At 38.4% G+C, this 23,479-nt stretch overlaps 1 protein-coding gene across 1 annotated transcript in view; it reads left to right on the top strand.

Moving 5' to 3' along the window:
- Positions 1-522: 522 nt before the first annotated feature.
- The window catches only part of LOC140146847 (nitric oxide synthase, inducible-like), a 95,685-nt gene continuing 72,728 nt past the window's right edge, over positions 523-23,479 (top strand). Inside the window, exon 1 of the mRNA XM_072168733.1 lies at positions 523-774. Within this exon, the coding sequence (XP_072024834.1) occupies positions 604-774 (171 nt within the window). The 5' untranslated portion in view covers positions 523-603. The remainder of the gene's footprint in view (positions 775-23,479) is intronic.

Genomic DNA, 23,479 nt, shown 5'->3' with positions numbered 1-23,479 from the left:
AATAAATCTATAAATAAATAAATAAATGAATAAGAACTGAATGTGCCATTTATATTATCATTGCAATTTTAATATTTTTTTTAATATTAATATCAGTATTAATATTATTAACTTTAAAGGTGCCCATTGATTATGTAATAATTCAAGTACAGTTGAATACAAGAAGACATAAAAAAACTGTTCATCATCCGTGCACGAACACTGCACTAAATTTACCACTCTTAGAAATTTGGCAACTCCGTATCAATTAAGCAACCAATGATTGTGGCAAAATATATATTTTCCCGGTACATACTTTTTATTGTACGTGCAATACTTTCTGACGTCACGAAAAATATTGTACATACAATATTGCACGTACAATACGGAGTCTGAAGCGCACCTTACGCCCCTCTGGAATCAAGCCTTGAAAGTCAGTTGTATTTAACCTTAATAATCAATCCCGTTTTGCATCATTGGTCATTTCTCATCCTCAATGTTGGGTTATATTATGGATTATTAAATATCTGCCCTGTCCTCTTTTCCTTGAGCAAAAAAAATACTACTGGTCACTATTGGGATTTCTGCATAAACTTTAAGTCACTGTTACTTTTTCTCATCGATATGGAGAAGTTGGAAACGTCAACCCAATCAAATTCGAAAAATAGTGATATAACAGGAGAGCATGACCCAGATAATGTGTCGGGTAAATGTGCCACTTATGTACGACTATATAATCATGAAACAGGAAAGCAATTTGCTGATAAATTGCACACACGGGGATCAAAACCAGCGGTAAGCCTATAATAACATTTTCAAGTTACATTTCTTTCTTTCTTGATGTTCCTAAAATCCATTTTCCACCCAACACCTATATGCTAAACGTTTATAAACGTAGAAAGGTGAGTGATACAAGAGTAAAGTGACTCAGATATTTTTGTTCATTTGATAACAGTCATACTCATAGTTAACATTATTTAGGGGTTCGTTCATTTATTATACTGCGCCAAAAAGTTGGTATATAATTTATGCTAATAGAGTGTGCACCAATGGTAGCACCTTGCATCTGTCTCTGAAACAAATTGTGATTTCTCCAGCTATGGTGCATTTGCAACCCTCCATTTGATGTACATATGTTTGGATAACATTTGTGAACAAAGTGGACACATTGTTTTGGAGTTTTTACAACTTTTGAGGAAATATTAACTGTGACTTGTTTTTTCATCATCATCTTGTATAATCTAGCCCATGGCTGCCATACTTGTACACAGTGTTAGTTATACCCGCATGCGAAGCATGAACGGGTATATTGCCATTCTATGGTTTCTTCTCCTTCTTCTCCTCCATCAAACACAACATTCTGTCAAGGCTAGCGCTAAAACTACAAGGGCCACAGGGCCCATATGTGGTACACTTATGGGCCCTACCCAGTAGATTTATCCTTTGCCCATCTTGGCCCCAGAGGTCAAAGGTCACGGGCCCCAGGGGCCCAAATGTAAAAATACAAAGCATGCTGTTTCTTATCAAATGAAGCAGCCTCAGGGCCCTGAGTTGGTACACTGATAGCCCCAGGGGTACTCTATATATACAAGTATACATGAGCCCCATATGTCATATATTATGGGCCCCAGGGCCCCAAATGTTAAAATAAGGGGCAACAAATTGACAGAGCTAGCGCTAAAACTACAAGGGCCCCAGAGCCCTACAAGGGCCCCAGCACATCTTGGCCCCAGAGGTCAAAGGTCACAGGCCCCAGGGGCCCAAATGTAAAAATACAAAGCATGCTGTTTCTCATTAAATGAAGCAGCCTCGGAGCCCTGAGTTGGTACACTGATAGATCCAGGGGTACTCTATATAAACAAATATACATGAGCCCCACATGTCATATATTATGGGCCCCAGGGCCCCAAATGTTAAAATAAGGGACAACAGATTGACAAGGCTAGCTATAAAACTACAAGTCCACTAGAGCTCATATGTGGCACATATATGGGCCCTAAGTTGTAAATTGCCTTTTGCCCATTTTGGCCCCAAATGTTTTAGGCTAGGGGCCCCAGAGGCCCAAATGTTAAAACAAAGGGCCGGTCGTTTCTCAGCAAATAAAGGAGCTACAGGGTTTAGATTTGGTACACTAATAGGTCTTCAGTATTATATTGTTATATGTATATATGAACCCCATGTGTCACATAATATGGGCCCTAGGGCTCCAAACGCTAAAACATAGGGCCGGCCGTTAATCAGTAAATAAAGCAGCTACAATGCCCAGCTTGAGTCTACTGATAGCACTTGAGAATCATACTTTAACATATGTGCGTGAACCCCATAAGTCCTATATATTAGGCCCTAGGGCCCCAAATGTTAAAACAAAGGGCCGACCGTTTCTCATCATATAAAGTAGCTTTATGGCTCAGAGTTTATGGCTCAGAGTAAATAAAGTAGCTACAGTGGCCAGCTTGAGTCTACTGATAGCACTAGAGAATTATACTTCAACATAATTATGTACATGAGCCTCATAAGTCAAATATTATGGGCCCCAGGGCCCCAAATGTTAAAACAAAGGGCGTGCCGTTTCTCATCAAAGAAAGCAGCTTCCGGGCTCAGAATATGTACAGAGATAGCACCTGAGAATTATATTGTTACTAACACCCACACACCCCTCCACCCCACACACGTAGGACTAAACAGACAAATCGTATTTGAAATACCAGCGTGAAGCGTTAAGGCTCAGTTAAATTACATACCCATTGGCTGTTCCATTTAATTTACATACTCCCTCTGAAATGGCCCCAAAAAAGGATGTTCCGTATAATTTACATACTCCCTCTGAAATGGCTGTTCCATTTAATTTGCATACTCCCTCTGGAATAGTTTCCCCTAATCATATTGCATAGCCTCACTGTGAGTACGAGATACTGACAACAGCAACCTATGGAGAGTAAGAGAGACGACTCCCCTGGGGGGGGACTTTTTACAATTTCTTTATTTTAAGTGCTACGACAGTGCAACCTACATTCAATTAAAGCTTGTGACTTGGACTTTCACTTTTTACACATTTTCTGCCCAATTGGGCGACTTTTTACAATTTATTTATTTTAAGTCCTCAGCAAATAAGGACTGTAAGTTTGGGTACACCGATAACATGCGGGTATAGCCGTATTTGTGTACAAATATATAGCCTTCTAGTTTTTCACTGTTGTTGTTGGCTGTACAGTCAATTACACTTGTTACTCTATCGATTGATCAGTCTAATTATCTGAATGATAAATATTTTCATCTTCAAAGTACTTATCTGTGTGATAATCCAGCTGATTATGTGTTATACTAGGAGTGATCTCCTTAAGTACAATACAGGTATTTCAACTACATGTAGACTGCCTCTAGAAGTTTGGTACAACATGAAGGGAGGTGTAATGAGCGAACCGTGGTTTGGATTCCAGAGGGAGGGTGTCTGTAAGAGGCACGGCCATCAGAAAATGAATAACTGAGATCGCGCGCCAAATAAACTTACTGCAGTAATTTTCCAAGTCTTTAAAAAAAATAGACATAGGTGGGAATCGAACCCGGCACCTTCCGTTTCTGAATCAACAGATAGTATCACTAAGCCAACTTCCTATCTGCACTAAACCCTGTGACATTAATTCTTGATAATGTTTAACGGAAAAAATCAACACTAATGTACGATGTCATTCAAAATCAAATAGAAGTCCCACAACTAAAGTAGCAATCGATAAATCTGCTCACTCAATCATCAAATAATCAATCGAAAAATAAATAAATAAATAAATAAATAAATGAATAAATGAATAAATGAATAAATGAATAAATGAATAAATAAATAAATAAATAAATAAATAAATAAATAAATAAATAAATAAATAAATAAATAAATAAATAAATAAATAATACGAAAAGAAATTATAAATTAGTTTTGATTTGATTTGATTTGTTCGGGTTTTGACAACCCTGGATAACCCAAGAAAGCCTCTATTGAAGCTTATTTCCATTGGGGTCCATTTGAACACCGGGACGGGTTGGGAACAGTCAGGGGTTAACACCCTACTCTTTTCGAAACTGGCTGCGAAATACATGTACAGGTATGGCTCTCTGCACACGGGACCGACGGCTTAACGTCCCCTCCGAAGGACGGAGTACTTTCATGATTCATTTACCCAATTCTAAATGAACCATGGGGAGAGCGGAAGTCTAAATTTAATCTACAGAAGTTGCCAATTAATTTCAGACTTTTTTTCCATGTCAATATCCCAGCAAATCGCCACCGCCGGGAATTGAACCCGGGACCTCGTGCACTAAAGGCAAGTACCCTAACCATTGCGCCACGCTCTCCCAAAGTTTTTCTAGACCCTACGCTGGAAAAATAAAGCAGCAGTAAGAAAAGTAACAGACGCACGGTTTCGAACAAGCGACGATCAGAACAGCAACGAAGAAACGGGCCACAACGCCTTAGACCGCTCGGCCATAGAAGCACACAGTCCTCTCAATGTCAAAAAATATATTAACCTTTAACGTTACGCAATATTGGCACATGACACGGGCACATGTCTGCGGGTAAAGATACTGCATGATAGAAAGGCGTGCAAAGGGTCTATCCCTGAAGTTAATGGTCATTGATATGTAACCAATTATTTGTATACCAGCCGCATACCAACTACAGTCAACCTATACAAAGAAGTATATTATTAGGCGTTGACGCAATCATGAATGCGGGAAGTATAAAACCATAGTCGCCACTCGTGCACTTGTTTGAGTCCACAGGAATTCCGAAAACAGTCTTCAACCCCGAATTCAGAGGTCGAGTTTGGGTTGTTACATGCAAATTCAAACGAATTATATCATAAAAAAAACCACCAAGTGGATTACGATACTTATTCAGAGCCAATCTACATTCTGTTATTTACAAAAGCCGACGATCAAAGTAAAATTATAAAAGGAGCAAGACCAGATATCAACGTTAAATCACGGTAAGCCTAAAATCGCACCGAAAACGCCAAAGTGCATTCACAAATTTTATAATATTATAACCGGGCTGTTGATGATGGTCTGGGGAACTAACTCAGGTCATGAGGTAGAGACTTGATGTGATATACGATGAAAGTACAAAGTTAATATTCCTTTGCTTGATGTGATATTTATTTGTGATCCTTCTTCTTCAACTTCCAAAACTTAACTAACTCTCAAACATGTCAAAAACACTTCTTAACCCACATCACTTACATCCAACTTAACCATCCAATCATCATGTAGGAAACCATCACTTTCCTAGAACTCATCTCTATTGTTTTACCATGTTACATTAACCTTGCTTGTACTATTAATCATAAGAAGATGATGGGCGGTAGCTTCTTTTACTAAATCATGCAAAACCACCTTATGAATGATATACAATTTTGTACTTGGAAAAGGATGAAAGTAACATTTGTTCTCTGGACGTCATCAGGGCGATGGCCTAGATTGTGGTTGTTCATAATCACTTAAAGAATTCCTTAATCATGTTAATTACTAAAAGAATGTTATAATTATGCCAGATAAGTCATGACTGACCATCGTGATTAATACTCATCAATCATCAAGTTTGCAAACATAGGAAAACATATAGCCTACATTTCTAAACCATGTTAATTCCGAGCTAGCGGGAACCGTGAGACCCTCCACCACGTGCTTAACCATTGCAAAACTTCCCTTGAACAAGGTCGGTTCACATGGAGACACAACAACATTCTCAATTATATTGTCAAAACCATTAAATTGGGCTTTATTAATGATGTTAATCCTCCCTAAATTTTGTCCGACTTGGTAACCAGAGCAACTATCATTCCTTCCCCCACAACAATTCCTTTTGAATGTTCAACTACAAACCTGGTTCCGGACATTTGTCTTTTTTGGAAAAACATAAGCTCACTGTCCCTTTTGAATTCAACGTTGCTAAAGCTCATGTTCGAAAGTGCAACAAATATGCCCCCCTGGTCGCTGACATTGAAGACTCTGGTTACGAAGTTAGTCTTATTTGTTTAGAAGTAGGTTCAAGAGGATATATTACACCAGACAATACTCATCGTTTAAAAGAAATCTTGAAACTGTGCAATAACCCGACATCCTTCAAAATATTCAGGGATAATCTTTCAAAACTGGCTATTGTTTCATCTTTCAGCATTTTTCATTCAAAACAAGAGCTTTCCTGGATTTGTCCACCGTTTTTAGAAATCTAATATTTTTATATTGTTAATCTGGGTGTCTGGTCTGTTTTTAGGCTGCTCTTTTTACTCTTCTGATTGTAATTTTATATTATATGCCTTTTTATATAACATGTCTTGTATTTGTGTGTGTTATACTTATGTATGTGATGTAAGATATACCATACAAAATAATTAGTAATCATTATCATAACCAATATATAAACAAAACAAAACAAAACAAAACAAAAGTAATAACTAGACTTAGCTGTGGTCTAAGACCACGAACACAGCCGTGTTGTGACCCCTTAATGACCTTTGACTCCAAAATATATAAAAACGCCCATAGACAGTGGCTAATGTCAATGTATGGGTGCACGTGGCACCACTTTGCTATGTTATTTGTGGCAGAAGGGGCATTTTGAAGGTTTTCGTCTCAGACCGGAAGTAACCCCTCAATGACCTTTGACCCAAAATAAAAAATACCACATATGAATTGGGTAACCACAATTCATGTGTGAACATATCGTTACTGTCCTATGTTTTTTTAGCAAATAAAAAAATTTGAAGGTTTTTCGTTTTATACCGGAAGTGACCCCTTAATGACCTTTGACCCCAAATCTGTGAGGACCCCATAGACACTGGGTAATAACAATGCATGTGTGCAAGTGGTGTCACTGTCCTACGTAATTTGTGGGAGAAGAAGCATTTTAAAGGTATTTTAGTTTTATACCGGAAGTGGCCCTTAATGACCTTTGACCCTAAATAAAAAAAATACCACACATACACAGGGTAACTACAATTTATGTGTGAACATACTCGTTACTGTCCTATGTTTTCTTAGCAAATAAAAATTTTGAAGATTTTTCGTTTTATACCGGAAGTGACCCTTTAATGACCTTTGACCCCAAATCTGTGAGGACCCCATAGACACGGGATAATAACAATTCATGTGTGCAAGTGGTGTCACCGTCCTATGTAATCTGTGAGAGAAGAAGCATTTTGAGTTGAAATCACGTTTTGACCCCTATGACCCTGCGTGACCTTTGACCCCACGAGTTTCATATGACATGTAGGGGCATGGTCAATGATGGTTATGACCAAGTTAGGTCAAAATCGGTGTAAGCATGTAAGTGCTAGAGCAAATGAAGTGGTCGGCAGAAAGAAGAAAGAAGAAACTAGATATATTGCATCCTTAGTAACCTTGAAATGACCTCTGATGACCTGGAAATGACCTTCACCACATATTTTGCATCATATCCACATAACGTATACTAATTTCCATGCAAATTGAACAAACTTTGCAATTTGACCCCTTTTGACCTTTGGTTGACCTCTGTTGACCTTGAAATGACATCCATAATATTTTGAATCATATCAAGATCACATACACTAATTTTCATTTAAATTGGACAAACTTTAGAACTTGACCCCTTTTGACCTTTGGTTGACCTCTGCTGACCTTGACATGACCTCCAATATATTTTGAATCATATCAAGATCACATATACTAATTTTCATTTCAATCGGACAAACTTTAGAATTTTACCCTTTTGACCCCAAAACAGACCCCTCCTCCATGTTTAAGCCAAATCTGATTACAATCGTATATGAACATAATGCTAGAGCCCTTTTGGCATTATTCGGATGATCACAGCACGTAATATGCAGCAAATATTGAATTTTAAAGTGATTTTCAGTAATCAACCATTTTTGTCCCCTATATGACCTTGAACTCAAAATCTGTGAGGACCCCATAGACACCAACTAATGTCAATGCATATGTGTCAGTCGCATCTCTGTACCATAGAATCTGTAGGAAAAGAAGCATTTTGAAGGTATTTGGTTATGTGCCGGAAATACCACCTTAATGACCTTTGACCCCAAATCTGTGAGGACCCCATAGGACCCGGCTATAGCCAAGGTCAATGTATAAATCTCATTACTGTACCATGTAATCTGTAGGAGAAGAAGCATTTTTGGTAAAAATCACATTTTTAGCCAAAATTACTCATGCATGACGTTTGACCCCAAATGGGTCATGTCAAATGTAAAGGCTGGGGTAGTGAAGCTTGTGCCCAAGTTTGGTCATAATCGGTCAAATAATAAAGGAGCTAGAGCAAATTATGTTAAATGTTGACAGAAAGAAGAAGAACTAGACTAAGCTGTGGTCTAACCCACGAACACAGCCGTGTTGTTACCCCTAATGACCTTTGACCCCAAAATATATGAAAACGGCCATAGACATTGGCTAATGTCAATGCATGGGTGCATGTGGCACCACTTTGCTATGTTACTTGTGGCAGAAGGGGCATTTTGAAGGTTTTTCGTCTCAGACCGGAAGTGACCCTTAATGACATTTGACCCCAAATAAAAAAATACCACATATGAATTGAGTACCCACAATTCATGTGTGAATATACCGTTACTGTCCTATGTTTTTCTTAGCAAATAAAAAATTTTGACGGTTTTTCGTTTTATACCGGAAGTGACCCCTTAATGACGTTTGACCCCAAATAAAAAAATACCACATATGAATTGGGTATCCACAATTCATGTGTGAACATACCGTTACTGTCCTATGTTTTTCTTAGCAAATAAAAATTTTTGACGGTTTTTCGTTTTATACCGGAAGTGACCCCTTAATGACCTTTGACCCCAAATCTGTGAGGACCCCATAGACACTGGATAATAACAATGCATGTATGCAAGTGGTGTTACTGTCCTACGTAATTTGTGGGAGAAGAAGCATTTTAAAGGTATTTCGTTTTGTACCGGAAGTGGCCCTTAATGACCTTTGACCCTAAATACAAAAATACCACATATACACAGGGTAATTACAATTTATGTGTGAACATACCGTTACTGTCCTATGTTTTTGTTAGCAAATAAAAAATTTTGAAGGTTTTTCGTTTTATACCGGAAGTGACCCCTTAATGACCTTTGACCCCAAATCTGTGAGGACCCCATAGACACTGGGTAATAGTAATGCATGTGTGCAAGTGGGGTCACCGTCATACGTAATCTGTAGGAGAAGAAGCATTTTGAGTTGAAATCACGTTTTTGACCCCTATGACCCCTGCGTGACCTTTGACCCCACGAGTTTCATATGACATGTAGGGGCATGGTCAATGATGGTTGTGACCAAGTTAGGTCAAAATCGGCGTAAGCATGTAAGTGCTAGAGCAAATGTAGTGGTCGGCAGAAAGAAGAAGAACTAGACTTAGCTGTGGTCCAAGACCACGAACACAGCCGTGTTGTTACCCCTTAATGACCTTTGACCCCAAAATATATGAAAACCCCATAGACATTGGCTAATGTCAATGTATGTGTGCACGTGGCATCACTTTGCCATGTTATTTGTGGCAGAAGGGGCATTTTGAAGGTTTTCGTCTCAGACCGGAAGTGACCCCTTAATGACATTTGACCCCAAATAAAAAAATACCACATATGAATTGGGTAACCACAATTCATGTGTGAACATACCGTTACTGTCCTATGTTTTTCTTAGCAAATAAAAATTTTTGAAGGTTTTTCGTTTTATACCGGAAGTAACCCCTAAATGAACTTTGACCCCAAATATGTGTACACCCCATAGACACTGGGTAATAGCAATGCATGTGTGCAAGTGGCGTCACTGTCCTACATAATCTGTGGAAGAAGATGCATTTTAAAGGTATTTCATTTTATACCGGAAGTGACCCCTTAATGAGATTTGACCCAAAATAAAAAAATACCACACATACATTGGGTGACTGCAGATCATGTGTCAACATACCGTTACTGTCCCATGTTTTACTTAGCTAATAAAATTTTTGAAGGTATTTCGTTTTATACCGGAAGTGACCCCTTAATGACCTTTGACCCCAAATCTGTGTACACCCCATATACTCTGGGTGACAACAATGCATGTGTGCAAGTGGTGTCTCTGTCCCACATAATTTGTGGAAGAAGATGCATTTTAAAGGTATTTCTTTTTATACCGGAAGTGACCCCTTAATGAGCTTTGACCCCAAATAAAAAAATACCACATATACATTGGGTGACTGCAGATCATATGTGAACATACCGTTACTGTGCTATGTTTTACTTAGCTAATAAAAATGTGTGAAGGTTTTTCGTTTTATACCGGAAGTGACCCCTTAATGACCTTTGACCCCAAATCTGTGTACACCACATAGACACTGGGTAATAACAATGCATGTGTGCAAGTGGGGTCACTGTCCAACGTAAGTTGTGGGAGAGATGCCTTTTTAGTTGAAATCACGTTTTTGACCCCTGTGACCCCTGCATGACCTTTGACCCCACAAGTTTCATGTGACATGTAGGGGCACGGTCAATGATCATTGTGACCAAGTTAGGTCAAAATCGATGTAAGCGTTTGAGTGCTAGAGCAAATGTAATGGTTGACAGAAAGAAAGAAGAAAGAAGAAGAAGAACCTGTAAGAAAAAAGACACAGCCGTGACTAACGTCACGGCTGTGTAACTAGACTAAGCTGTGGTCTAACCCACGAACACAGCCGTGTTGTTACCCATAATGACCTTTGACCACAAAATATATGAAAACGGCCAAAGACATTGGCTAATGTCAATGCATGGGTGCATGTGGCACCACTTTGCTATGTTACTTGTGGCAGAAGGGGCATTTTGAAGGTTTTTCGTCTCAGACCGGAAGTGACCCCTTAATGACATTTGACCCCAAATTAAAAAATACCACATATGAATTGGGTACCCATAATTCATGTGTGAACATACCGTTACTGTCCTATGTTTTTCTTAGCAAATAAAAAAAATTGAAGGTTTTTCGTTTTATACCGGAAGTGACCCCTTAATGACCTTTGACCCCAAATCTGTGAGGACCCCATAGACACTGGGTAATAACAATGCATGTATGCAAGTGGTGTTACTGTCCTACGTAATTTGTGGGAGAAGAAGCATTTAAAAGGTATTTCGTTTTGTACCGGAAGTGGCCCTTAATGACCTTTGACACTTAATAAAAAATACCACATATACACAGGGTAACTACAATGTATGTGTGAACATACCGTTACTGTCCTATGTTTTTCTTAGCAAATAAAAAATTTTGAAGGTTTTTCGTTTTATACCGGAAGTGACCCCTTAATGACCTTTGACCCCAAATCTGTGAGGACCCCATAGACACTGGGTAATAACAATGCATGTGTGCAAGTGCTGTCACTGTCCTACGTAATTTGTCGGAGAAGAAGCATTTTAAAGGTATTTCGTTTTATACCGGAAGTGGCCCCTTAATGACCTTTTGACCCTAAATAAAAAAATACCACATATACACAGGGTAACTACAATTTATGTGTGAACATACCGTTACTGTCCTATGTTTTTCTTAGCAAATAAAAAATTTTGAAGATTTTTCGTTTTATACCGGAAGTGACCCTTTAATGACCTTTGACCCCAAATCTGTGAGGACCCCATAGACACGGGATAATAACAATTCATGTGTGCAAGTGGTGTCACCGTCCTATGTAATCTGTGAGAGAAGAAGCATTTTGAGTTGAAATCACGTTTTTGACCCCTATGACCCCTGCGTGACCTTTGACCCCACGAGTTTCATATGACATGTAGGGGCATGGTCAATGATGGTTATGACCAAGTTAGGTCAAAATCGGTGTAAGCATGTAAGTGCTAGAGCAAATGAAGTGGTCGGCAGAAAGAAGAAGAAAGAAGAACTAGACTTAGCTGTGGTATAACCCACGAACACAGCCGTGTTGTGACCCCTAATGACATTTGACCCCAAAATATATGAAAATGCCGATAGACATTGGCTAATGGCAATGCATGGGTGCACGTGGAACCATTTTGCTATGCTACTTGTGGCAGAAGGGACATTTTGAAGGTTTTTCGTCTCAGACCGGAAGTGACCCGTTAATGACATTTGACCCCAAATAAAAAAATACCACATATGAATTGGGTAACCACAATTCATGTGTGTACATACCGTTACTGTCCTATGTTTTTCTTAGCATATAAAATTTTTGAAGGTTTTTCGTTTTATACCGGAAGTGACCCCTTAATGACCTTTGACCCCAAATCTGTGAGGACCCCATAAACACTGGGTAATAACAATGCATGTGTGCAAGTGGTGTCACTGTCCTACGTAATTTGTGGGAGAAGAAGCATTTTAAAGGTATTTCGTTTTTATACCGGAAGTGGCCCTTAATGACCTTTTGACCCTAAATTAAAAAATACCATATATACACAGGGTAACTGCAATTTATGTGTGAACATACCGTTACTGTCCTATGTTTTTCTTAGCAAATAAAAAATTTTGAAGGTTTTTCGTTTTATACCGGAAGTGACCCCTTAATGACCTTTGACCCCAAATCTGTCAGGACCCCATAGACACTGGATAATAACAATGCATGTGTGCAAGTGGTGTCACGGTCCTACGTAATCTGTGAGAGAAGAAGCATTTTGAGTTGAAATCACGTTTTTGACCCCTATGACCCCTGCGTGACCTTTGACCCCACGAGTTTCATATGACATGTAGGGGCATGGTCAATGATGGTTGTGACCAAGTTAGGTCAAAATCGGTGTAAGCATGTAAGTGCTAGAGCAAATGTAGTGGTCGGCAGAAGAAAGAAAGAAAGAAGAAAGAACCTGTAAGAAAAAAGACACAGCCGTGACTAACGTCACGGCTGTGTAAAGAAAGAAGAAAGAACCTGTAAGAAAAAAGACACAGCCGTGACTAACGTCACGGCTGTGTAACGAGATCTGATTGCGTTCGCCTGCGACCGCGAGCATGCACAGCCAGCAGTGACAAATGAGTTATGACCCTGAATCTGTGAGAACCGGAAGTGATCCCTTAATAACCTTTGACCCTGCAAAAATATTACATAGTGCTTAGGATGTCATAAGGAATATTCCTGCTGAATTTCAGCTTAATCGAAACTTATACATGGATTTTGATTTTTTTAAATTTATGATTGACCTTTTGACCCCTTAATGACCTTTGACCTCAATGAAAATAAAACCTTATGTACACCGACAAAATGCATTGTTCCAATTTTAATTAAAAATTCTACTATGTTTAGTTGTTGAGATAAAAATTCTTGAAGTTATTTAGCTAAAAACAAGAAGTGACCCCTTAATGACCTTTGACCCCCCCAAATAAAAATACCATTCATACATCAGGTAACACTGATTCATGTATGATGGTTATATTACTCTGGTCTGTTTACATTTTGAGATAAAAAAATTTTAAACATTTTTTGATAATTTTGGTTTTTGACCGGAAGTAACCCCTTAATGACCTTTGACCCCAAAACTGTAGGCATCCTAAAGACCCTGGCTAGTAGCGATGCATATGTGCTAATGGCGACTCTCTGCTATGTAATTTGTAAGGACAGTGATTTTTTGAATATTATTTGCAAATTTTTCAGACTTTTACCGGAAGTGACCCCTTAATGACCTTTGATCCCAATTCTGTGAACAACTTTTAGACACTGGCCATAGATGATGCATGTGTGCAAGTGACGTCACGATGCTATGTAATATGTGGAAGAAGAAGCATTTTAGTGAAAATCACGTTTTTGGTCATTGACCGGAAGTGGATGATCTTTGACCGGAAATTGATCATGTGACATTTGTAGCAAGTGCCAGTGATGAGTGTGTCTAAGTTTGGTTGAAATCCATGAAAGTATGTCGGAGCTAGAGCAATTTGTAAATTTCAAGAGGGGGGGTCTGCAAAATGTTGACAGAAAGAAGAAGAACGCGGTAAAAACAATGCACAGCGCCGATGGCGGCTGTGCAAGAACTAGATATATTGCATCCTTAGTAAGGCTGCGAAGTCTAGCCGTGACCTTGAAATGACATCTGATGACCTTGAAATGACCTTCACCACATTTTGCATCATATCCACATAACATATACTAATTTTCATTCAAATTGAATAAACTTTGTAATTTGACCCCTTTTGACCTTTAGTTGACCTTTGGTGACCTTGAAATGACCTCCAATATATTTTGAATCATATCAAGATCACATATACTAATTTTTATCTAAATTGGACAAATATTAGAATTTGACCCTTTTGACCTTTCGTTGACCTCTGGTGACCTTGAAATGACCTCCAATATATTTTGAATCATATCAAGATCACATATACTAATTTTCATCTAAATTGGACAAATATTAGAATTTGACCCCTTTTGACCTTTCGTTGACCTCTGGTGACCTTGAAATGACCTCCAATATATTTTGAATCATATCAAGATCACATATACTAATTTTCATTTAAATTGGACAAACTTTAGAATTTTACCCCTTTTGACCCCAAAACAGACCCTCCTCCATGTTTAAGCCAAATCTGATTACAATCGTATATGAACATAATGCTAGAGCCCTTTTGGCATTATTCTGATGATCACAGCACGTAATATGCAGAAAATATTGAATTTTAAAGTGATTTTCAGTAATCAACCATTTTTGTCCCCTGTTTGACCTTGAACTCAAAATCTGTGAGGACCCCATAGACACCAACTAATGTCAATGCATATGTGTCAGTCGCATCTCTGTACCATAGAATCTGTAGGAAAAGAAGCATTTTGAAGGTATTTGGTTATGTGCCGGAAAGACCCCCTTAATCACCTTTGACCCCAAATCTGTGAGGACCCCATAGGCCCCGGCTATAGCCAAGGTCAATGTATAAATCTCATTACTGTGCCATGTAATCTGTAGGAGAAGAAGCATTTTTGGTAAAAATCACTTTTTTAGCCAAAATTACTCATGCATGACGTTTGACCCCAAATGGGTCATGTCAAATGTAAAGGCTGGGGTAGTGGAGCTTGTGCCCAAGTTTGGTCATAATCGGTCAAATAATAAAGGAGCTAGAGCAAATTATGTTAAATGTTGACAGAAAGAAGAAGAAGAAGAAGAAGAACTAGTGGCAAATGGTGGTCATAGACCACAAACCTAGCTGGGGCATGTTGGTGTTTTGGAGGTATCTGACCCCAGCAAAATGTTCAAAAAATGTTCCCCTGGTCATCGAGGTTTATTTTCACCAAATTTGAGCCCCGTACTCTTTACAGATGTCCAGAAAATGCAATTCTAAGGTTGGACCCCAGATAACCTTTGACCTGACCCCTGCACAGTAGTCCAAAATGTTCCCCTGGTCATCAAGTTTGTTGTCAAAGAGTTTGAGCCCTGTACCCCTTACAGATACCCAGAAAATGCGTTTCGAAAAATTTGACCTCTGCATGAGCTTTGACCTGACCCCTGAAAAATGTTTCCCTGGTCATGAGATTTGTTGTCACTAGTGCGTTTGAGCCCCATACCCCTTACCAAGGGTGAAAATAAGAGAGCTTGAACCAGGGGCCACTTTGGCAAAAATGGTCCCTGGTTCACCAAGATTGGAAGGATCCAGGGGCCATTTCCACTTAAGAGGGTCAATAAAAATAAAGATGTCCTGGATGAGTACAATTAAGCACTTGTTGCTTTGAATTTAGTTCACTATCCAGGGGCTAGTTTTGTGAGAAAAGTGTCCCTGGTCAACTACAATTGAGATAGAACCAGGGGCCATTTCAGAGCTTCTGGGGCCAAACGGCTCCCATCACCCACTTAATTTCACCCTTGCCCATTACAGATATCCAGAAAATCAAATTATGAGATTTGACCCCAGATAACCATTGACCTGGCCCCTGCAAAGTGTTCCAAAATGTTCCCCTGATCATTAAGTTTGTTCTCACCAAGTTTGAACCCTGTACCCCTACAGATGTCCAGGAAATATACTTTTAGATAGCAAACACATAAATGTATCAATGTGGCCAAAATCTTGTGGCCACATGTGGATAAATACTACATGATGAAACATGAGGACACAGACACTCACAGGTTTGTTATTATATCAGCTATATCTTTTTTTCTTTCTTCATTTAAAGGGTTAATAAAATATGCAATCACCAGCACAAAAGTTTATAAAGCCCCAGCTGATAGGATACTGTTTCACCCCGCTGACCCCATATGACCTTCGACCCCAGTTGACCTGTTGGATGACCTTTGACATTAATTAATTACCGGTAATTAATTTAATTTATTTATTTATATATTTATTTATTTTACTGACTACTCTTTCTTTCTTCCTTCATTTAATGGGTTAATATAACCCTCCCCCAAGCCATTGGATTCATAGAGCAAGTGTAAGTTTAACCTACTCATACATACAACATTAGCAAAGTTATAGTTAGACTGCTTTGCATTCCCTTTTAAATAAAAGTTCACACTCCTATGCCATTCCATGCATAAAACACATCCCCACTGAGTGATTGCTCTTCCCAGAGAAAAAAAGGCGTTTTTCTCGGTGGCGTGGCTCTCAGGGACAGCGGTTTTCGGAGTGGGCTACCAAGATTTATAGCTGTTGGATCAGAAGAGAATACAGGGATGATAATTAAAAGGTCTACTAAAGTAGACTAAGTTATAATCAATGAACTTTCAGATAGGAAACATAACTAAATATCTATTTGGCCAATACTATAATAACTAAAGACCAACTGGCACTTTGGATACATGATAACAGGTGTTTTACTACTAAAGGCACATTTAAGAATTAATTTTCGCTATTTAATAACTGCACTGTCCATACCAAGCTTAAATTAGCATGACCCGCCAACATGAAATAAGTACAGCTTGTCTGTACGCAGTACGATAATACTCAAACATATGAGGCCAGCACTTATAAGGAAGAAGAATTTACCACAACCATTTTGTCTCAGCATTTTGTACCACATTTTCCACCCCCTCCAAGTATTTAATTTATCACATTTATCTAATTGTTTTTTAAAAACATTCTTTTTATGTACAATTGTACATGACTCAAGTATAATAATGTAAATACACTTTAATATCATCCTTATCATCCTTTATACCTGGGCTTTAATATAATACACAAGTTTTAGCAATGATATGTTAAAACGTCAGCAAGTTATAACTGTGCCTTTAATGAAACCACTTCTCTCTCTTGTCAAGGGTTAGCCATCTAACAGGTGATAAGAGATTTACTATGACATGTGATGTAGTACACAAAAGCATAATTCTGGGGTTGATAGCCAGAAATGCTCCCACAAAATGAGCACAAACTCGCCAGGGCACTAGCTATAGAAGATAGAGTCCATAATTAATTACAAAACACATTGTGGAGGAAATATATTTTGAAGACCAAAGCAAGTAGCCAACTTTATGCTCATTTTGTGAGAGCTGGTCATACTGAGTTACAACTTTCTGGTTCTGAACCCTCGATATGAAAGTTTAGATTACCCAAGTTTGTCCCTTGCATGTGGAAAGCTATGATTCCTATCTACAAGGTGTCCTGAGGTGTCACAAAAAAATTGCAGTAAGCAAAACGGATAAATGCTTCAAATACTGTCTTTAACAAGTGGCTATTGAAAAATTTAACCTTTGACCACAAACACTGGCCAGTGACCATGCATCAGTGCAAGTTGTTATCAACATACTATGTTGCATGTAGCAGATATAAATTTTTAAAGCTTTTTTAAACTCTGACCGGAAATGACCCCTTAACGAACTTTAACCCCAATTCTGTGTGCACCCTTTAGACACTGGGTATAGCCGATACATATATGCAGGTGACGTCATTGTGCTATGTAATTTGTGGCACAAGAAGCATTTTACAGGTATTTGGTCTTATACCAGTAATGCCCTCTTAATGACCTTTGACCTCAATTCTGTGTGCACCCTATAAACACTGGATATAGCCGATTCTTATGTGCAAGTGACGTCATTGTAGGATGTTGTATGTAGGAAGAAAAACAATTTTAGCTCAATTCACATTTTTGGCTTATTTGACCCCTCAGTGACATTTAACCCATTAAAAGTCAGGTGACATGTATGGTTGTGGTCAATGATGCTTGTGACCAAGTTAGGTCAAAATCGGCCGAAGCATGTCTGAGCTAGAGCAAAAAATGTGCATTTTGTTGCCAGAAAGAAGAATCGGATAGCATAAGAATACCTAGCGGCGGGGTGTAAACCCCCCAGCTAGGTAACATTACAAGGTGGCCTGTATGCTTTTTGTACGATGACCCCATAAAATTTTCATAATCCCTGATAATAGCTGGCACGCGACACCCGACGGGATAATTACTTTACCACACAAGAATTTTGGAGTCGAATTTAAGTCAAGAAATTCGACTCCAAAACACCCCGAGGTCAGATTTATTTTTAGCCGACCGTTAGCTCTGCGGCCTTGTGGCCGTCTCCTCCATTCAGTTTACACTGTGTACTGTAGCATAGGGCTGTACTGTACATGGTCAGCACTTGTCCACACACCCCCACACACTTTCGTATTTGCTGTCTCACACAGCTCAGTTCCTTGCATTTCGTTGTTTTATATTTTCACATTTTTAACTGATTTTAATTACACAATATTCCTTACATTTTATAATGTGAAGACAGTAACAATATTTTATGTATATTATTGCAATGAACAGAAAAAATTATTCAGATTAAAGCATGTTTTAATTTTTTTAAAGCAAAGTGTGAATATTTTTTCACAGAAAGATTGGCATTTAGGCCTACTAGGCAATTTTATTTTAAGAAATAATAAGGCCGAGTAAAAAAATACATGTTTCTCGTCCGCTTATAACTTGTTGAAAAAGATGTTTCATAAGTTGAAACTTATTTTACAGCTTTGTAAATGCAAAATACATCATTGGGGTCACTAGAGGGGCCACAACGACATCGCCTGGCTAATAATTACCTGGTACAGCAGGGATACTAAAATAAATACCCAGGATCGATACACGTGAATTTGCTATGCACGAGTTTGATATGAGAAGAAAATCTTTGGATACCGGTGTAGAAAATGATGAATATCTCCCGTAAATGATTTCGTATAAAGAAGCCAGATGTGGTTCCTTGCACATGAATATATATTTTGAACAGATGTGATAGTCGATATGTATAATGACCATGCGTGGCGGTGGATTCAATCTACCATGGCGATTTCTGCCATGAAGATATCGGGGCGATGACACTGTGGGGCCTACCTCTCAAAACAATAAAATAAAAATGGCCTCCTCCTTTTACTCAGATATCAATCTGTATGTCGAATACCCAAAATGTTAATCAGTGATATGGGTAGGCCTACTAGGCCTATTATAGGCCTACTTGCGCAATGTGTGGCGATTCTTCATCATAACGTCACCTGCGAGACCCCAGTAGATAAAGTAGTCAAGTGCCATTTTGACGAAATTATGTTATTGGCAGATTATAAGTCACTAGGGTCAAACATTTTTTTTGTTGAAAATTTGGGTCGATTTGACCCCCTACAAGTAGGGGTCACTTAAGGGGTCAAATTGGGTCAAAATTTAAAAATGGTCCGATTTGTTTAGCAGTTATAGGGTCGAGGTCAATCAAAGGTCAAACGAGGTCAAATTTTCAACAACATCCGATTTGCATAAATGATACACAAAATTGTTCTTCTCGATATGGGCATTTTAAAAATGTATACTTTTAACTATTATTAACTTTCAATTTTGTGAAAAATACAATTGTTTAAATCTGAACCATGGTTTTTAGTGGAAAAAGTAGTCAAGTACAAAATACTGATTATTGATTAAAAAAATCAATAAATGACAAATCGTTGATTGATAGCTACATTAAAGGAGTGTTTCGTGATCCTAGCATCCTCTTTTTATTACATTTTTCAGTACATAACCACGAAAAAAAGCCTATTCCCAAAATTTCAGTTGATTCCGATTTTGCGTTTGCGAGTTATGCATGATTATGTGTATTACACTGCTCCATAGACAATGCGTTGTAATTTCGTTCTGGTGCACCAGAACGAAATTCAAATTTCACGATATCTTTGCAAAACGAATTAATCTGCAAGAAATATTTTGTACATAAACATTATGTAGCCAGAGGTTTCCAGTGATATAAAAATCTCAACTTTTTTTTTGAGAAAAGTGGGGGATGAGGCTGTGGATCACGAAATGCCCTTTAAGTACAATATCCATATCAATTCATTACAGCAAGTTTTATACAAAAATATCTCAGTTTGAGGTCAATAGAAACAATTCATAACTTTAAACCCACTTTTCTCGAAACTGTTATTTTGGCACTTAACTACTTTATCCACTAAGGTCTTCACTGTTACAAATACGATGCCACCGCGAATAGCAAATGGAGCCTACGGGTTTCCAAGAGTGTGTTTTTTCCAGTATTTAATCTCCCTATGGGTAATATTGGTAGGCCTACATGGTCAGCTAAATATACTCTCTGTCGTACGTCGAAGCAGGGGGATGACACTCTATTCACGTGGTTTCTTTTCCAACGCTAAAAGATTACGAATTTTGGTGGTTTGTAAATGAAAAGTGTCCGCACTATCGATTGATTACGTAACTGTTATGAATAATTTATTAGTTTTTCAATGCAATCGCCTCGACCCATTAATACATAATCTGTATTTATCAAAGTACTTGGAATAGCAATCTGGTGAGTTCACTGAACTACGCCCAAATACTGATGGAGGTTTAATGGCGCTAATCCTCTCCATACACAGATGAACAAATACAATAGGAGAAGGTCAACACATATGACCTCCTATATGACATGTTATATGAGATGTACAACAACCTGAATATCATAAAGATCAGTGTTCGTTTGTGCATATGAACTGCATATTTACAATACTAAATATTACTCGTTATATATTATGTCAAATATTGGTATTATGACAACACGGTATATACATTGTATATAAAACGACTAATAGATCCTACTATCATGGCGTCAGGTCATTGGTTCATCATATCCCGTATGTTTCTTAAAATTCATTCATATTTGAGACAAATTTCTGTGCCCATTTTATAGGCGTACAGGTGGATCCGGTTTTTTTTTGTCATTTTCATTTCTTTTTGATGAAAGAATTAAGGTTTTCCACTGCACGGAGGCCACTATGTGATACTAATTTAATGCTATTTGTAAATGAATGCGGATTCCCGGTTGTTGTTTTTCCACAGTGTGACAACTGTCCACCCATCCAGACAACATCATCACATAATAAAACGTCTGTATTTTTACGATGAGTAAATATTAAACTGAACTTTGCCTTGGAACATTGTGTAAGACGGTGTAAGATTTTGTGGGCGCCCTCAACATTATTATCCTCTTTGTATCCGTAAATGACATGGCATAGACTGTGTGAATTCTATGAAGACTAGGGGCTAGCTCGTTCACGTAGCGGTTTCGTTGTCCCACTGGCCTACTTACGTAGATTGCCTGGCGATCGGAGTGTTATCGTCAGAGCACCTCGGACTAACTAGGGGCCTACTTTAATATACATGGGGTCATATCCATGGACACAAGTAACGATAATTGACAACACGATACGCGACTGTATTTAGGGAGGCTAACCACTAATAATTAATAATGCCGGGTAGGGCCTACTCCTGGGCGACTCGTGTGGGCAAGGACGCTTAGGACGGTGACCAAATGAGTCTCAAATTTCACCGGGGAGGGGCACTCAAGTATGATAATGTAGGCCTATACGCCGTGTGGCCAACTTTTTTAAACACCCCCCTAAAACGAGTTTTACCCTACCAGCAAATTTAGGATCAATAGGCCTAAGCTAACTTAATACACTAAAGGAAGTTTTGGATGAGAAAACGGACATTTTGATGAGAAACGGCCAAAATGGTGAGAATTTAAATAGTCATTCTTTTGGATGAGAAACTTCCTGGTGTGTGTGTCAATCATTATTGTCTTATTAAAATCCGGGACTTTGGTTGACCTGTGCTAGACTCCAGCACATGTTAATGACGCAAAGACAGTTGTGGTAACACCATGGTCGCAGACCTGCAAAAAAGCTCAAAAACAGATAGTAATGAAAGCAGTTTTTATTTTCCTTGCTCTAGCGAGTTCACAGAGAAGGTGTTTCTAGTACAATGCAGCGTCGGACTCTAGCTGAGAGCGTAGCCTGAGTCAAAACGGACTCCAAGAAGGGCTCTCCATACACAAATGAACAAACACAAAGGAGTAGTCTCCTCCGTGACCAGCTTGATTTCGATGGAGCGAAACCAAATTGGCTGCAGAGGAGACGGGTAATTTTGCCATGCAAATGAGGTGAGTGCCCTCTCAAGAATAACTACTCTCTGGTCGAAGTTTCATTTAATTTCTTAACTGGTGTTTAAATAAAGAATATCTGGCAAAGCAAAGTGTGAATATTTTTTCACAGAAAGATTGGCATTTAGGCCTACTTGGCAATTTTATTTTAAGAAATAATAAGGCCGAGTAAAAAAAATACATGTTTCTCGTCCGCTCCCTCCTCCTTTTTTGAAGATTTTTCAAATGTTTTTATTTTGTAAACTTTCAATTATAACTTGTTGAAAAAGATGTTTCATAAGTTGAAACTTATTTTACAGCTTTGTAAATGCAAAATACATCATTGGGGTCACTAGAGGGGCCCACAACGACATCGTCTGGCTAATAATTACCTGGTACAGCAGGGATACTAAAATAAATACCCAGGATCGATACACGTGAATTTGCTATGCACGAGTTTGATATGAGAAGAAAATCTTTGGATACCGGTGTAGAAAATGATGAATATCTCCCGTAAATGATTTCGTATAAAGAAGCCAGATGTGGTTCCTTGCACATGAATATATATTTTGAACAGATGTGATAGTCGATATGTATAATGACCATGCGTGGCGGTGGATTCAATCTACCATGGCGATTTCTGCCATGAAGATATCGGGGCGATGACACTGTGGGGCCTACCTCTCAAAACAATATAAAAATGGCCTCCTCCTTTTACTCAGATATCAATCTGTATGTCGAATACCCAAAATTTTAATCAGTGATATGGGTAGGCCTACTAGGCCTATTATAGGCCTACTTGCGCAATGTGTGACGATTCTTCATCATAACGTCACCTGCGAGACCCCAGTAGATAAAGTAGTCAAGTGCCATTTTGACGAAATTATGTTATTGGCAGATTATAAGTCACTAGGGTCAAACATTTTTTTTTGAAAATTTGGGTCGATTTGACCCCCTACAAGTAGGGGTCACTTGAGGGGTCAAATTGGGTCAAAACTTAAAAATGGTCCGATTTGTTTAGCAGTTATAGGGTCGAGGTCAATCAAAGGTCAAACGAGGTCAAATTTTCAACAACATCCGATTTGCATAAATGATACACAAAATTGTTCTTCTCGATATGGGCATTTTAAAAATGTATACTTTTAACTATTATTAACTTTCAATTTTGTGAAAAATGCAATTGTTTAAATCTGAACCATGGTTTTAGTGGAAAAAGTAGTCAA

This window comes from Amphiura filiformis, chromosome 2, assembly GCF_039555335.1.
Source record: "Amphiura filiformis chromosome 2, Afil_fr2py, whole genome shotgun sequence".
In the NCBI taxonomy this organism is placed as follows: Eukaryota; Metazoa; Echinodermata; class Ophiuroidea; order Amphilepidida; family Amphiuridae; genus Amphiura; species Amphiura filiformis.
This window is presented reverse-complemented; position numbering and strand designations above follow the sequence as displayed.